This window comes from Engystomops pustulosus, chromosome 4, assembly GCF_040894005.1.
Source record: "Engystomops pustulosus chromosome 4, aEngPut4.maternal, whole genome shotgun sequence".
NCBI classification, from domain to species: Eukaryota; Metazoa; Chordata; class Amphibia; order Anura; family Leptodactylidae; genus Engystomops; species Engystomops pustulosus.
Genome location: NC_092414.1, coordinates 4,437,044 through 4,455,157, shown reverse-complemented (window position 1 = coordinate 4,455,157; position 18,114 = coordinate 4,437,044). Strand labels below are relative to the sequence as shown.

General features: G+C 50.7%; 1 protein-coding gene across 2 annotated transcripts; it reads left to right on the top strand.

The window, feature by feature from the left end:
* Nucleotides 1-3,473: 3,473 nt before the first annotated feature.
* On the top strand, nucleotides 3,474-18,096 carry KRAS (KRAS proto-oncogene, GTPase). Of its 2 annotated transcripts, XM_072144819.1 has the most exons (6): nucleotides 3,474-3,624; nucleotides 9,805-9,931; nucleotides 10,041-10,219; nucleotides 12,636-12,795; nucleotides 14,652-14,776; nucleotides 15,027-18,096. In XM_072144819.1, exons 2-5 carry the CDS (start codon nucleotides 9,821-9,823, stop codon nucleotides 14,769-14,771), a joined length of 570 nt encoding a protein of 189 aa, XP_072000920.1. In that variant the 5' UTR covers nucleotides 3,474-3,624; nucleotides 9,805-9,820; the 3' UTR covers nucleotides 14,772-14,776; nucleotides 15,027-18,096. The 2 variants fall into 2 exon arrangements, with proteins under 2 accessions (XP_072000920.1, XP_072000921.1); XM_072144820.1 differs by lacking the exon at nucleotides 14,652-14,776 and having other exon boundaries at nucleotides 3,475-3,624.
* Nucleotides 18,097-18,114: the final 18 nt, after the last annotated feature.

Genomic DNA, 18,114 nt, shown 5'->3' with positions numbered 1-18,114 from the left:
CCAGCCTCCCCGTATATACCCAGCAACCCCCTGGTCCCAAAATATAGTCAGCCAGCCTCCTGCCCCCAGTATATAGCCAGCCAGCCTCCTGCCCCCAGTATATAGCCAGCCAGCCTCCTGCCCCCAGTATATAGCCAGCCAGCCTCCTGCCCCCAGTATAAAGCCATCCACAGTTTGCCCAATACATTAAAAAAAGAAAGTGAATACTCACTCTTCCGACGGCCTGCAGGTCTTCTCTTCTTCGGTCCGGCAGCAGGAGGTCCGTGTGATGCTCCGGCGCACAAGATGTGACGTCAACCGCCGCTGACAGAGTGCTGGCCGGCACACACAATATGATGACAGCGGCGGCGTCACACAGAGTGCCAGACCGAAGAAGAAAAGACCTGCGGGGCGTTTTGGAAAGGTGAGTATTTACTTTCTTTTTGTGACTCCAGTTTAAGCCCAGTTTGGGTTTTTTAGCACATTCAAGCAAACTGCCACATTCAATTCAATTGGCAAAATGGCCATTTATTTACATGGCCGTACTGTCCACCATACTGTACAATGAGCAATACATAAAAAAATATAGAGCATGTCCTATTTTTTCCAGTATTTCTGCTCCTTATGCCCCATAGAAGTCTATCTGAATGTATAAAATACATGTTGTATAAGTGCTGCATACGGTTGTTTACGTATATCCAGGAACACCAGAACCAGTGGGAGGGGCAATCTGTCATTCATCATTTGCCCTTCCAGTATATTTTATACGTATACAGTGCCATACACATACGGATAAAAAATGTCACAAATATACAGATCCATACAGCGCAGAAACACAGGACTGGAGAGATCTCCCTCCACTGTATGATACAGTTATAATCTATAATAATAATCATAATTTACCCCAGATTACATGACTCCTCCTCCACAGTTTGAGGCGCCTTTCGCACAAATGATTTTTTCCCCATTGCCTGCAAACTAAGTCTTGCAGGAAAAGCTTTATGTTGTATTCTTCACCTATTTTCTCCTTTCTCATAAGCAAAAGCGGTCCGTACGTCACCTGTGCGTGATCCGTATTTTATGGTATTCTGGTTTAAATGATGTCATTAGAATCAATAGATTGGCAAGAAGCCAATCAACACGATCCGCAAAAACATTAGACAAATAGACTTCATTGGGAAGGCAACAGAAGCAAAAACAGCTATGAATACAACAGACAGGCCCGAAATGTGAATGAATCCATTACACAAGACTGAAATCGATCCACAAATACAGGGACAAGAAAACGGAACTGAGAAGCTAGTACTAGTTATACAGAGTTAGGCTACATTCACACTGCCGTTGCCTGCATTACCATAGCACGGCGGGCAACGGCAGCGCACGGGGAGAGGAGGTGAGTGCAGCTCATCCCCACCCCTCTCCATAAGAACATATAGCACGCGGCGCCGTACTACAGAGAAAAATAGGACATGTCCTATCTTTTTCCGGGGTACGGAGCGGTAGGGTGCCGCTATAATACTAGTTATACAGAGTATGATCTGAGGTAAATCACTATAATACTAGTTATATAGAGTATACTCTGAGGTAAATCACTATAATACTAGTTATATAGAGTATACTCTGAGGTAAGTCACTATAATACTAGTTATATAGAGTATACTCTGAGGTAAATCACTATAATACTAGTTATATAGAGTATACTCTGAGGTAAATCACTATAATACTAGTTATATAGAGTATACTCTGAGGTAAATTACTATAATACTAGTTATATAGAGTATACTCTGAGGTAAATTACTATAATACTAGTTATATAGAGTATACACTGAGGTAAGTCACTATAATACTAGTTATATAGAGTATACTCTGAGGTAAATCTCTATAATACTAGTTATATAGAGTATACTCTGAGGTAAGTCACTATAATACTAGTTATATAGAGTATACACTGAGGTAAGTCACTATAATACTAGTTATATAGAGTATACTCTGAGGTAAATCACTATAATACTAGTTATATAGAGTATACTCTGAGGTAAATCACTATAATACTAGTTATATAGAGTATACTCTGAGGTAAATTACTATAATACTAGTTATATAGAGTATACACTGAGGTAAATCACTATAATACTAGTTATATAGAGTATACACTGAGGTAAATCACTATGATACTAGTTATATAGAGTATACACTGAGGTAAGTCACTATAATACTAGTTATATAGAGTATACTCTGGGGTAAATTACTATAATACTAGTTATATAGAGTATACTCTGAGGTAAATTACTATAATACTAGTTATATAGAGTATACTCTGAGGTAAATCACTATAATACTAGTTATATAGAGTATACTCTGAGGTAAGTCACTATAATACTAGTTATATAGAGTATACACTGAGGTAAGTCACTATAATACTAGTTATATAGAGTATACTCTGAGGTAAATCACTATAATACTAGTTATATAGAGTATACACTGAGGTAAATCACTATAATACTAGTTATATAGAGTATACTCTGAGGTAAATTACTATAATACTAGTTATATAGAGTATACACTGAGGTAAATCACTATAATACTAGTTATATAGAGTATACTCTGAGGTAAATCACTATAATACTAGTTATATAGAGTATACACTGAGGTAAGTCACTATAATACTAGTTATATAGAGTATACTCTGGGGTAAATCACTATAATACTAGTTATATAGAGTATACACTGAGGTAAATCACTATAATACTAGTTATATAGAGTATACACTGAGGTAAATCACTATAATACTAGTTATATAGAGTATACACTGAGGTAAATCACTATAATACTAGTTATATAGAGTATACTCTGAGGTAAATCACTATAATACTAGTTATATAGAGTATACTCTGAGGTAAATCACTATAATACTAGTTATATAGCCTATACACTGAGGTAAATCACTATAATACTAGTTATATAGAGTATACACTGAGGTAAATCACTATAATACTAGTTATATAGAGTTATACACTGAGGTAAATCACTATAATACTAGTTATATAGAGTATACTCTGAGGTAAGTCACTATAATACTAGTTATATAGAGTATACTCTGAGGTAAATCACTATAATACTAGTTATATAGAGTATACTCTGAGGTACATCACTATAATACTAGTTATATAGAGTATACACTAAGGTAAATCACTATAATACTAGTTATATAGAGTATACACTGAGGTAAATCTCTATAATACTAGTCATACTCTGAGGTAAGTCACTCGGTGATCCGCTCCATTGCTCTCCCCTCACATTACATAATACACTGACTATCTTCTCTTCCTGCGCCCTGTTGTGCGCGCTACCGCTTCTTGCTATGCGCGCTCCCGCTCCCGCGCGCTCCATGACACAAATCCCGTCAGGACCGGGTGGAATGGAAGGCGTGGCTTACTGCTTGCGGGGCGTGGTTATGTCCGTGGAGTCCCATCCTCCCGACCAATGGCTGCCGGTATCTGGCGGTGACGTCACGCAGAGCCGCTGTAGTATTTATAGATCGTATTTAAAGAGCCCCTGGGAGTCTCCGACTGCGCGGCCTGGTGAGAGGACCCGGACTTGTCCGCTCGTCTATGCTCCGGCCCGGCGAGTATGGACGTGTAGCCGGTGAGTGCACAGTGAGGGGGTGGCATGGGGCCCCTGTACTGCAGCACATAGATGGGGGAGAGCTCTGGGCTGGGGGCCCCTCTACTGCAGCACATAGATGGGGAGAGCTCTGGTCTGGGGGCCCCTCTGCTGCAGCACATAGATGGGGGAGAGCTCTGGTCTGGGGGCCCCTGTACTGCAGCACATACATGGGGAGAGCTCTGGTCTGGGGGCCCCTGTACTGCAGCACATAGATGGGGAGAGCTCTGGTCTGGGGGCCCCTCTACTGCAGCACATAGATGGGGGAGAGCTCTGGTCTGGGGGCCCCTGTACTGCAGCACATACATGGGGAGAGCTCTGGTCTGGGGGCCCCTGTACTGCAGCACATAGATGGGGAGAGCTCTGGTCTGGGGGCCCCTCTGCTGCAGCACATAGATGGGGGAGAGCTCTGGTCTGGGGGCCCCTGTACTGCAGCACATAGATGGGGAGAGCTCTGGTCTGGGGGCCCCTCTGCTGCAGCACATAGATGAGGGAGAGCTCTGGTCTGGGGGCCCCTGTACTGCAGCACATAGATGGAGGGAAGAGAGCTCTGGGCTGGGGGCCCCTTTACTGCAGCACTTAGATGGGGGAAAGAGAGCTCTGGGCTGGGGGCTCCTGTACTGCAGCACATAGATGGAGGGAAGAGAGCTCTGGGCTGGGGGCCCCTCTACTGCAGCACATAGATGGAGGGAAGAGAGCTCTGGGCTGGGGGCCCCTCTACTGCAGCACATAGATGGAGGGAAGAGAGCTCTGGGCTGGGGGCTCCAGTACTGCAACACCCTTGTACTATAGCACATACAGGAGGTGCTTTGGTCTGATGTCTCTGTGCTGCAGCAGATGGAAGGAGAGGTGTGGGGAACCTGAGGGGCTGGGGGCCAATATTGAAGTAGCTAGAGGCCCTTGTACTGCACCAGATAGCCTGGCCTTTATAGTATCATTGCTGGGGGTTGCTTTATCTGCAGGCTGATTGGTTAATGCAGTGATCCCTGTGCTGCCTATTATTGGTGGAGGTTTCTCCTGTTTTTGAGTTGGCTGCTCTATTTTTTTTGAGCTCATGCTGTATTTTGGGGGTCACTTGATAAATGGGGTCCAGGTCACATGATCTGGAGGCAATCGGGATGATCCCTGTGTATGATGGGTTTAATCCTATTAATGTTGTATCATATCTTGTGGTGTGGCACTTTACCATGGGTGATGTCTGCATGGTCATGGGATTTGGTCACCACACACTCTGTGACCTCGTATAATCATGTGACCTGGATGAGGCAATCGCTGATTTCTGTGATATAATCACCTGACCTCACACCCTGTCACCTGGGTACAGTCTTGCTGCTGCATGCATTCCTGTTATTGGGGGACGTATCCATAATCGTGGATTTTTATCAAGTATTCTTCTTGTAAAGGCTATAAATCTGGTGGAGCCCTTATAAAGATGGCTCAGGCTTTCGGTGTTTTCCGTAAGATGTTGCGGGCATGTGGTGTTTTCCGTTGGATGACAGAGACTTGCGTTGATTTCAATAACTGAGGCTTGTAAAGTGTTGGCCTAGGTCTCCAAATATTGTGACGTAACATGAGTCGCCAAAGCTACAACCCTATGCTCCTGTATTTTGGTTGGATTTACGTAGACCTGACTTGACGAGCCGCCTTCAAAATGAGAAATCTGACCTTATCCAAAACCAATCTTTTATCTTTAGGTTTCTAGTGCTGAAGTTCAGTAGGGAATGAGACGGATCCATCCTCCACCCGGAAAACAAAATGTGACCTGCTTGGTCCGCACACCTGGTGACCTATGCTCAGCCTTGGAGGCGCTGTCGGGTTTCTACTACCCAAGGTTGTCTAAGTCCCAGCGCGGCCACCTCCGGGGGCTTGCCTGTGCCTATGAGCTACTCCACACGTCTGTTTGGTCACTCTGTTCTTTGGCCCATTTGTTAAATGTCCTTGTGTCAGTAGGGGAGCAGAAAGTCCATTGCTATCCTTGGTATGCAGATTGTCGTCATATTCCCAGATCACATCTGATAAGTGGGAACGAGGCCTGAGCCTTCGGATCTGTCCCTGTACTGGATCAGAGTGAGACGATATGAGTTGTCTTGTGAAGAATCTTTTATTGTGATTTCCTATGATAAACGCTGGATGTGTAGGAATTTGTTTTAGGACATGGAGGCTCTTGCTCCGATTGCTCAAAGCTGAACGTCCCAGGGAGGCTGATTCTCCTGTCAGTTCTTTGGGAGATCTTCGGAAGGCCGTGATCATAAAACCTTCTGAAGTCCAACGTCCTGAGGAATTCGGACTCCGGGGATATAGAAAGTTCTGAATCGGGTAGTGGGAGGAGATAGAGGGTGTATGGCAGGGAATACACCATAAATGTCTGTGTCTAGTAAGGATGTGGTGAATTGGGGTCGGAGGGCTGCATGTAGAGTGTTTGTTATATGCTGGGGATTCTCATTGCCGTGATCTTTCCATGGACTTCATCGTAACCCTCCAACCTGAATGGCCAGGGATTACTAGGAATATGAGATAAGCCGAGGAGTCATAAGGAAGATGTGCTATGTCTTCATCGGCCACTGACTGCACTTGGTGGCTACATAGTTGACCTACCATGTTGGGGTTGGGCAAGGTTTAGGGACCTTCCCGCCATGGACCTGCTTCTGGTGCCCACTGAGGATATATATTTTACTCCTCTGTGCAGGTCCCCCGTGCTGCAGGTTCCCGGTCGTGGTATGTGTTGCCATTCTACATAAACCACATACTTTACAGTGTATAACGTCTGCTGGAGCCGGCTCGACAGGTTACCACGCCCGCCCTGCACCTGCCTGGCACTCTTCCTTGTGTTACCTGGAGTCACAGGTGTCTTCTCCGGTAGCAGTCATTGTCTACGTCATCTTGTGTTTACCACCTGGAGAGTAAATGTCAGCAGACGGCGTCACACAAATCCTCTATTACAGTCATCCTGCGGAAGAGACGTTGTTTCGTCCATGTTGGATCTGCGCCGTAGAGGGTTGGTGTAGACCCCCAGAAACCCCCAGAAAAGAATCGTTCATGTTTAAGGAATTTTCTGGGTGAACTGTTCTGACTTTCAAGAGGGGATTCCAGTTCTAGAACATGGTTGCATTTGGTCCTTGCTGGCCCGGCAGTGGTGAAGATCTCATGACCCTGAACAAGACCGGTGACATCACTGCTGATGCGTCTCTATTCTTGCACATGTGACCTCTAAGCTGAGGCCAATGATTGGACACTGAAGTCACAAGAGACTGGAGTTATATTTCTTGGTTGTAGAACTCGAGGATTGTCCTCTCACTGCTGTGCTCTGTGCTCTCTGCAGCCAGTGTTATGTGCTGTCCCTGGAGAGATGTGTAATCAGACCTCACACTGCTGTGCTCTGTGCTCTCTGCAGCCAGTGTTATGTGCTGTCCCTGGAGAGATGTGTAATCAGACCTCACACTGCTGTGCTCTGTGCTCTCTGCAGCCGGTGTTATGTATTGTCCCTGGAGAGATGTGTAATCGGACCTCACACTGCTGTGCTCTGTGCTCTCTGCAGCCAGTGTTATGTATTGTCCCTGGAGAGATGTGTAATCAGACCTCACACTGCTGTGCTCTCTGCAGCCAGTGTTATGTATTGTCCCTGGAGAGATGTGTAATCAGACCTCACACTGCTGTGCTCTGTGCTCTCTGCAGCCAGATTGGAGAGATGTGTAATTCTACCTTTCCTGGATGCAGTGACTTTCTTGTCCTCTCTCTCGTGTTGTTCTCCCCCCTCCCATGTCCCGGAGCGTTGTCACCCTTGTCTCCTGCTGTGTGCACTCGGATCACGTGTCGCCTCAGAGACTTTGGAATCCTCTACACGGACCGGCTCCAGGTGGAATAAGAAGCCTCAGGTGCTTGAGTTAATCTACAACAAGGGTTATCGCTTGTCTTCACCATCTTGGATGATTGACTTCAGTCCTGACCTTGACCCACTGCACTCGCCTGCCCCAACACGCTGCTCGCTTTCTTGTGTGTGTGGTTTTTTATCTGCAGTTTACCTGGTAGATTAGCTGGGGGCCCAGCGTGGAGGTGAAGGAAATCCATAGATAATGTGCTGGCGGAGAGCAAAGGAACACTCCAGTCACAGCTGAATTATACCTTGTGCGGGAAAGGAGGTGCATGTGTACACGGTCACCCCTGGTGAAAGGCTTCATGGATCGTCCCTGTGCACTCCCCTCTGGTATACACAGACTGCACGGACCATCCCTACAGAATCCCACCCATCTCCTCATTCGCTCCAGTGTATACATGGCCGCCTCAATAACCTGCTACACGATCCATTCCAATAGCACCCTACCTGTCCCCTCCAGTGGACACATGGCCACCCCTGATGGCAGGCTCACCCCTCTCCTTTGTGTACACGGCTGCCCCTGATGATCAGCTGCATGGACTATCCCTACAGCATGATCCTGAAGATTGCCTGCATGGACCTTCCCTATAGCACCCCATCTGTCCCCCTCATCCCATCCATTGTGTACACGGCTGCACCAACCATCCCTACAGCACCTCACCCTCTCCGTTGTGTACACTGCCACCCCTGATGAACTGCACAGACCATCCCTATAGCACCTCACCCGTCCCCTCACCCTCTCCGTTGTGTACACTGCCACCCCTGATGATGGGCTGCACAGACCATCCCTATAGCACCCCACCCGTCCCCCTCACCGTTGTGTACACGGCCGCCCCTGATGATCGGTTGCACAGACCATCCCTATAGCACCTCACCTGTCCCCTCACCCTCTCCGTTGTGTACACTGCCACCCCTGATGATGGGCTGCACAGACCATCCCTATAGCACCCCACCCGTCCCCTCACCCTCTCCGTTGTGTACACTGCCACCCCTGATGATGGGCTGCACAGACCATCCCTATAGCACCCCACCCGTCCCCTCACCCTCTCCGTTGTGTACACTGCCACCCCTGATGATGGGCTGCACAGACATCCCTATAGCACCTCACCCGTCCCCTCACCCTCTCCGTTGTGTACACGGCCGCCCCTCGTGATCGGCTGCACAGACCATCCCTATAGCACCCCTCCCGTCCCCTCACCGGTGTGTACACTGCCACCCCTGATGATGGGCTGCACAGACATCCCTATAGCACCCCACCCGTCCCCTCACCGGTGTGTACACTGCCACCCCTGATGATGGGCTGCACAGACCATCCCTATAGCACCCCACCCGTCCCCTCACCCTCACCGTTGTGTACACTGCCACCCCTGATGATGGGCTGCACAGACCATCCCTATAGCACCCCACCCGTCCCCTCACCCTCTCCGTTGTGTACACTGCCACCCCTGATGATGGGCTGCACAGACATCCCTATAGCACCTCACCCGTCCCCTCACCCTCTCCGTTGTGTACACGGCCGCCCCTCGTGATCGGCTGCACAGACCATCCCTATAGCACCCCTCCCGTCCCCTCACCGGTGTGTACACTGCCACCCCTGATGATGGGCTGCACAGACATCCCTATAGCACCCCACCCGTCCCCTCACCGGTGTGTACACTGCCACCCCTGATGATGGGCTGCACAGACCATCCCTATAGCACCCCACCCGTCCCCTCACCCTCACCGTTGTGTACTCGGCCGCCCTTGATGATGGGCTGCACAGACCATCCCTATAGCACCCCACCCGTCCCCTCACCCTCACCGTTGTGTACTCGGCCGCCCTTGATGATGGGCTGCACAGACCATCCCTATAGCACCCCACCCGTCCCCTCACCCTCACCGTTGTGTACTCGGCCGCCCTTGATGATGGGCTGCACAGACCATCCCTATAGCACCCCACCCGTCCCCTCACCCTCACCGTTGTGTACTCGGCCGCCCTTGATGATGGGCTGCACAGACCATCCCTATAGCACCCCACCGGTCCCCTCACCGTTGTGTACACGGCCGCCCCTGATGACGGCTGCACTGTCTATTTACTGCTTGTATTTATAGGATATAATTGTAGCCGGCGGTGACTCCACGGTTCCACCTCTGTCTGTATTGGGTGGGCGGCTGCTGCTAGTGAATGCAGGTGTCAGTCCTCGGGGACCACATCACTGGCCAGACGTGTATTAATAGATCACTGCTTCCTGTTTTCTAGTCCCGAGTTGGAACAGTTCTAATAAAAATGTTACTTTTTACTTGTTTTTCAGATTACATCACTTAAAAATGACAGAATATAAGCTGGTGGTGGTGGGCGCTGGAGGCGTGGGGAAGAGCGCCCTGACGATACAGCTCATACAGAACCATTTTGTTGATGAGTATGATCCCACTATAGAGGTGAGCGGCTCCGCCTGATGTAGGATGTGCTCCAGAGCTGCACTCACTATTCTGCTTTGTTGGGTGGTGGTTTCTCTCCCTTAACCTGCACCTTGTGTTCTCCCTGCAGGACTCCTACCGGAAGCAGGTAGTGATTGATGGGGAGACATGTCTCCTGGATATACTGGACACTGCAGGACAAGAGGAGTACAGTGCAATGAGAGACCAGTACATGAGGACGGGGGAGGGCTTCCTTTGTGTGTTTGCCATTAATAACACTAAGTCGTTTGAAGATATTCACCATTATAGGTAAATGGCATCCCCCCCCCATGTTTGTTTCCACACTAAGAATAGTGGCTCAAAAGAACTATAAGGCTAGATATATATCTATCCCCCCTCTCCCTAGGGTCACGGCTGCACAGCCCTCTCTATCCCCCCTCTCCCTAGGGTCACGGCTGCACAGCCCTCTCTATCCCCCCCCCCCCCTCTCCCTAGGGTCACGGCTGCACAGCCCTCTCTATCCCCCCCCTCTCCCTAGGGTCACGGCTGCACAGCCCTCTCTATCCCCCCCCCCCTCTCCCTAGGGTCACGGCTGCACAGTCCTCTCTATCTCCCCCCCCCCCCCTCTCCCTAGGGTCACGGCTGCACAGCCCTCTCTATCCCCTCCCCCCCCCCCCCTCCCTAGGGGTCACGGCTGCACAGCCCTCTCTATCCCCCACCTATCCCTGGGGTCACGGCTGCACAGCCCTCTCTATCCCCCTATCCCTGGGGTCACGGCTGCACAGCCCTCTCTATCCCCCCCCTCTCTCTGGGGTCACGGCTGCACAGCCCTCTCTATCCCCCCTTTCCCTGGGGTCACGGCTGCACAGCCCTCTCTATCTCCCCCCCCCCCCCCTTAATTCTCTGGGGTCACGGCTGCACAGCCCTCTCTATCCCCCCCCCCCCTAATTCCTGGGGTCACGGCTGCACAGCCCTCTCTATCCCCCCTCTCCCTAGGGTCACGGCTGCACAGCCCTCTCTATCCCCCCCCCCTCTCCCTAGGGTCACGGCTGCACAGCCCTCTCTATCCCCCCCCCCCCTCCCTAGGGTCACGGCTGCACAGCCCTCTCTATCCCCCCCCCCCTCTCCCTAGGGTCACGGCTGCACAGTCCTCTCTATCTCCCCCCCCCCCCTCCCTAGGGTCACGGCTGCACAGCCCTCTCTATCCCCCCCCCCCCCCTCCCTAGGGGTCACGGCTGCACAGCCCTCTCTATCCCCCACCTATCCCTGGGGTCACGGCTGCACAGCCCTCTCTATCCCCCACCTATCCCTGGGGTCACGGCTGCACAGCCCTCTCTATCCCCCCCCTATCCCTGGGGTCACGGCTGCACAGCCCTCTCTATCCCCCCCCTATCCCTGGGGTCACGGCTGCACAGCCCTCTCTATCCCCCCCCTATCCCTGGGGTCACGGCTGCACAGCCCTCTCTATCCCCCCCCTCTCTCTGGGGTCACGGCTGCACAGCCCTCTCTATCCCCCCCCCCCCCTAATTCCTGGAGTCACGGCTGCACAGCCCTCTCTATCCCCCCTTTCCCTGGGGTCACGGCTGCACAGCCCTCTCTATCCCCCCTTTCCCTGGGGTCACGGCTGCACAGCCCTCTCTATCTCCCCCCCCCCCCCTTAATTCTCTGGGGTCACGGCTGCACAGCCCTCTCTATCCCCCCCCCCCCCCCTAATTCCCAGGGTCACGGCTGCACAGCCCTCTCTATCCCCCCCCTCTCTCTGGGGTCACGGCTGCACAGCCCTCTCTATCCCCCCTTTCCCTGGGGTCACGGCTGCACAGCCCTCTCTATCTCCCCCCCCCCCCTTAATTCTCTGGGGTCACGGCTGCACAGCCCTCTCTATCCCCCCCCCCCCCCCTAATTCCCAGGGTCACGGCTGCACAGCCCTCGCTATCCCCCCCCTCTCTCTGGGGTCACGGCTGCACAGCCCTCTCTATCCCCCCTTTCCCTGGGGTCACGGCTGCACAGCCCTCTCTATCTCCCCCCCCCCCCCCCCTTAATTCTCTGGGGTCACGGCTGCACAGCCCTCTCTATCCCCCCCCCCCCCCCCCTAATTCCCAGGGTCACGGCTGCACAGCCCTCTCTATCCCCCCCCTCTCTCTGGGGTCACGGCTGCACAGCCCTCTCTATCCCCCCTTTCCCTGGGGTCACGGCTGCACAGCCCTCTCTATCCCCCCCCCCCCTCTCTGGGGTCACGGCTGCACAGCCCTCTCTATCCCCTCCTCTCCCCGGGGTCACGGCTGCACAGCCCTCTCTATCCCCCCCCTCTCTCTGGGGTCACGGCTGCACAGCCCTCTCTATCCCCCCCCTCTCTCTGGGGTCACGGCTGCACAGCCCTCTCTATCCCCCCCCCCCCCCTCTCTCTGGGGTCACGGCTGCACAGCCCTCTCTATCCCCCCCCCCCCCTCTCTCTGGGGTCACGGCTGCACAGCCCTCTCTATCCCCTCCTCTCTCTGGGGTCACGGCTGCACAGCCCTCTCTATCCCCTCCTCTCCCTGGGGTCACGGCTGCACAGCCCTCTCTATCCCCTCCTCTCCCTGGGGTCACGGCAGCACAGCCCTCTATCCCCTCCTCTCCCCGGGGTCACGGTTGCACAGCCCTCTATCCCCTCCTCTCCCCGGGGTCACGGTTGCACAGTACTTTGGATCAGCGTGTGGTTCTTGACTTACCTTTTCTCTCCCTACAGAGAGCAAATAAAGAGGGTGAAGGACTCTGAGGACGTCCCCATGGTCTTAGTCGGAAATAAATGTGACTTACCATCTAGAACAGTAGACACCAAACAAGCTCAGGACCTCGCGCGGAGCTACGGCATTCCCTTCATCGAGACCTCTGCAAAAACCAGACAGGTAAGGAAGCAGGCGGGGGCGCCCTAGAGTAAGATGAGTGACACCTCTATCCAACCTACTCCTCCTGATCTGTGCAGTCCAGCCACTGCTAATTAACAGGACCCCATTAGGGGGGCACCTTATGCTTCTCCAGTTTCACTCTGCTTGCTGTCAGTGAATGGATACATTTTACCTGCATTGGATATATGTAATGTGTTCATGATGCTGGATGATTCACTGACCTCTAGCAGAGATGTTGAAAATGGCGACAACCTGAAAGTCTCCTAGGAAGCCGCCGCAGTGTTGTGGTTAATAGTCCAGCGGGTCCCCCATGTGTAGCACAATCCTCTGGTGCTCTGGAGGACCCATTACACTTTGCATTCATTTCGGTGCGTAGTACCTATATCAGCCTGCGGGGGTGCTGCAGGAGAGTTGATTAAACTTGATTACATTACCGGTTATTGCCCAGAGGACCCCCCCTGAGATGTCCCAGCGGGTCGGACGGCAGATTCTTGTCACGTCTGTGATTTTTTGCTTTCCTTTTCGTTCTTTGAACCCAATCTGGTTTATGGGTAATGGCGCTGAGGGCGGGGCAGGTTACAGGCACTATGGGTTTTGTCTATGACCCGTCACCAGCTTATCTGTGATTATGTAACAGGACTAAACCTATTCTGACCTGGGGGGAACCTACCACTGCCTCCTACAATCACATGTTGCTTATGGAGACTCTCACAATGACTCCCTATATAGCTGATTTGCATATTTTTCCCAGGTAGCACTGTCTCTTCATAAAGAGGTTTTGTAGCCTTGAAGGTGGATTCCCCCTTATAGGGCATCTACCGCCAGGCTGAACGACTATATGCAAATGAGCCTCAGGGGCTCCAGGCTCCATACGTGTTAACTGAGCCTCTCCAGCTCATTTGTTTACAGTCGTTCATCCTGGTGGCAGAAGTGTTTGGGTTCAGTCTCCCCGATTGTAATGGTGATTCTACAGAAAGATTTGGGGGTGGGAGACGCTCGTGATCCTTCTGACAATCTAATGGAAAATAAGGGTGTGGCTACATGTGACCCGTCCCCCAATCAGATGGGTGCCTACCAATGGATAAAGGTTCCCCGTTGGTGCATAAATTACTAAGTAGTCTCCTTGTTAACCAAGGCTCCAGCCTATAATGAGGACCGGTTACGACTCCCGTCCCCTGTGTGGGTGTGGCCTCTGGTATGGGCGTCGATCTCTATGATTGCATGCTGTAAATCACTCCCTGATCCGATCGCCACTGGGGTCTCTTCGTTACCGGAGTCTCCAGCCTAGTAGGGCGGGTCATGACCCTGTGTGGGCGTGGCCTCCGGTATCGGTGTTGATTCCCCCGTGATTGCATGCTGTAAATCCCTCCCTGATCGCTGCTCTTGGTGTTGGTCTCCTCTTCTGCTTCCTCTCTCTGCATTGATAAAACACTCTGCTTCCTGAAAGATATGGAACGATATTATCACCGCAACACGTCAGGCCGCCATATTGAAGGCGGAACGTTCTACAACTTCCTATTTACTGTCCTAATCTGCAGATGATTTGGCTCCTTTACCCCTAAAAATCAGCCCTAATCTTTGTCCTGATGATGCTTGTCTGTCTCTGGGGAAAGCTGGGTGACTACTTATAGCACAGACCTGTGTGTCTGCACCTAGGAAAGCTGGGTGACTCCCCTAGTGCAGCCTAGCCGCCATTATCACCCAACTTTCCCAGCGACCTGACAATTCTAATGGGTTAGTGGTCGATACTTTGGGTAGATGACGTGGGGGGTTCACTCTATTTTGCCGCCCCTCCCCCCCTGGCGGCAGATTTGTCCCTGTCGGACGTCTTAAAGGCGCTGTGTTTTGCAATGCAGAGAGTGGAGGATGCTTTTTATACATTGGTGAGAGAGATCCGACAATACAGATTGAAAAAGATCAGCAAAGAAGAAAAGACGCCCGGATGCGTGAAAATAAAAAAATGCCTTGTAATGTGAAGCCGGTAAGTGGACGCCCTGAAGGGGGAGGGCTGCTCGTGTATCTGTGTGGGGGGAGGGGGTCATCCCTGGGGTCAAAGGGTCCGGGGTCAAGGCCACGGCCGTCCATGGGTGAGTTGTAAGAAGGCGGCCATGTTGTTGTAGTCCAGGCCAGACTCATGCAGAGGATGTCTGTCTATAGTCGGGGGGTGATCGATGACGGGGTGAAGGGGGGTGCGGATATTTGTGTAACGAGTCCTTCTCTCTCCTCCTCAGGGGGTCGACGACGCTTTCTATACGTTAGTACGAGAAATCCGGAAGCACAAAGAGAAGATGAGCAAGGAAGGCAAAAAGAAGAAGAAAAAGTCCAAGTCTAAGTGTCTAATCCTGTGACCGGAGCCCTGCCCATCCCCCACCTGTACATTATACACTAAATTATTGGCCCCGCTTCCGGCACTGCGCCCCCTGCCTGTCGTGCCAGTGTTGTGTCGGCGGAGGCGTCTGTGTGCATGCAGCATCTGGTGTCCGCTCGTCCTCCAGCTTCACCCTCACCGGACTCCATACAGACGCCATGATGGATGACCCCTCCCGGGACCTCAGCGCTGCTTCATTTCCTGCACGCTACCACTACAGCTGCCACCAGCGTGACTCTACTACCCACAATGTGACACATTGGTGCTAACAGCCATGATGGGAGCCGCATGATTCATGGTTATGGTGTCCCCCAATTATGAGTTCTCCTCTACAGACTAATGCTCCCCCCTCCCCAAATTTATTTTTGGTTTAACTCCTATAGTATACTCCAGAGCTGCACTCACTATTCTGCATTTTACTGCAAAAGAATGATTGCAATGTCTGCGATAAAGCTGTAGGAGTTCAGCTCTGCAGTAATTCAGGATCAGTACAGGATAAGTAATGTCACGTATGTACACAGTGACTGCACCAGCAGCAGAATAGTGAGTGCAGCTCTGGGGTATAATACAGGATGTAACTCAGGATCAGTACAGGATAAGTAATGTCATGTATGTACACAGTGACTGCACCAGCAGCAGAATAGTGAGTGCAGCTCTGGGGTATAATACAGGATGTAACTCAGGATCAGTACAGAATAAGTAATGTCATGTATGTACACAGTGACTGCACCAGCAGCAGAATAGTGAGTGCAGCTCTGGGGTATAATACAGGATGTAACTCAGGATCAGTACAGGATAAGTAATGTCATGTATGTACAGTGACTGCACCAGCAGCAGAATAGTGAGTGCAGCTCTGGAATATAATACAGGATGTAACTCAGGATCAGTACAGGATAAGTAATGTCATGTACGTACACAGTGACTGCACCAGCAGCAGAATAGTGAGTGCAGCTCTGGAGTATAATACAGGATGTAACTCAGGATCAGTACAGGATAAGTAATGTCATGTATGTACACAGTGACTGCCCCAGCAGCAGAATAGTGAGTGCAGCTCTGGGGTATAATACAGGATGTAACTCAGGATCAGTACAGGATAAGTAATGTCATGTATGTACAGTGACTGCACCAGCAGCAGAATAGTGCGTGCAGCTCTGGGGTATAATACAGGATGTAACTCAGGATCAGTACAGGATAAGTAATGTCATGTATGTACACAGTGACTGCACCAGCAGCAGAATAGTGAGTGCAGCTCTGGGGTATAATACAGGATGTAACTCAGGATCAGTACAGGATAAGTAATGTCATGTATGTACAGTGACTGCACCAGCAGCAGAATAGTGAGTGCAGCTCTGGGGTATAATACAGGATGTAACTCAGGATCAGTACAGGATAAGTAATGTCATGTACGTACACAGTGACTGCACCAGCAGCAGAATAGTGAGTGCAGCTCTGGAGTATAATACAGGATGTAACTCAGGATCAGTACAGGATAAGTAATGTCATGTATGTACACAGTGACTGCACCAGCAGCAGAATAGTGAGTGCAGCTCTGGAGTATAATACAGGATGTAACTCAGGATCAGTACAGGATAAGTAATGTCATGTATGTACACAGTGACTGCACCAGCAGCAGAATAGTGAGTGCAGCTCTGGAGGATAGCTCAGGAGCCAGGGTGAAGGTGCGGTGTATATTCTGTTGCAGTAGTAAATGACTTGTCCTATATACCAGGTTGGGGGGGGGGGGGTCCTGGCGCTATGTCTTGTAGTGTATCCCTGGTTCCTCTTGGTTGCCTGTCTATAAAGTCTTCCATGCTCTGTGTCTATAGTCTTAGCTTATGTTGTCCCCTCCCTCAGTTTATGAAACCCTTCTCTTCTCTGTGATGTGGTGGGGGCCGTGCACTGAACATGCATGATCTCAGGTGACCTGCAGGGGTCTTTACCATCAGTTTATGGGGAGCTACACCCTAAAACCATAAAATTTTGGGCTCAATGCTTCAATATGGCACCTCCCACCCCACCCCTTCCTTGTAGTGGCTTCAGAGCGATCGGCTTGTTCTGTCAGAGATAGTCCGACTCCTGAGATGTAGCCGGGAGTCCGCATCTACCTCGCTGTGATTGTGACCAGTCTTAATGTGGAACTCCACCCATCGCCCCCTGCTGGCTGAGCTTAACCTGCTGCTTTTTGCTTGATATTTGCTCCTGTGACCTCAGCTGCACTGTCTATTGGGCTCTGATGTAGTCTGACTCCTCCCCTTCCTGTCTTGCCACCTTGCTTTACACTGCAGCGCGGCTTGTTCCTGTGGGTTGCTATGTATAAGCACAAGTTCATCAGCTCGAATAGAAGATTATAAACCAGCATCTGGTGGGAGGAGCCTTGGAAAAGGGGGTGGTCTGCATCATGGCTAACCAGTAACTGACAACAGGATGCATCGTAGTCAGACTCCCGGGGGAGGGGGTGGGGTAATATTTTGGTGGCCATTGGTGGGAATCATTTGTGTTATTAACAAAGTGTCACATAATAATCTGGACTGATTTATAATAAAGTTCTCTCCTGATTCGTGGGGGAGGGGGTGATGTCCTTCTGATGGCATCTTCCAGCTCCGACCAATGTGAAGCCTCTCGGGATGTTAAAGGGATGACACGATCTCCCCTCCCCCGGACTCTGTTTACTTGGAATGTATTGAACTATTTTTGTATAGAACGTGCACATTTTGTACATTTGTGCTTTTTATTATAATTTTTTTTGTTGTTGTTTCATACGTTGATGGTGGCCGCGCGTCAACACGAAGACCTACGACCTTTCCGATGACCACTGTTTTTCCGTAGGATTTTATAGGAGTTTGTTTCCGTCGGATGTCTTCACTTTAATTTTGTCATTTTAACTGTAACGCTCCTATTTATTGTAACGTAATAAACGACTTCTGGTGACTATTTATACCGTCTGGTGATCG

Bases quoted from the DNA above. Each gene is read 5' to 3' on its own strand.
- KRAS (XM_072144819.1), top strand. From the start codon at position 9,821: ATGACAGAATATAAGCTGGTGGTGGTGGGCGCTGGAGGCGTGGGGAAG. The intron at 10,220-12,635 runs GTAAATGGCATC...CTCTCCCTACAG, and splicing joins GAAGATATTCACCATTATAG to AGAGCAAATAAAGAGGGTGA. The intron at 12,796-14,651 runs GTAAGGAAGCAG...TTTGCAATGCAG, and splicing joins CCTCTGCAAAAACCAGACAG to AGAGTGGAGGATGCTTTTTA.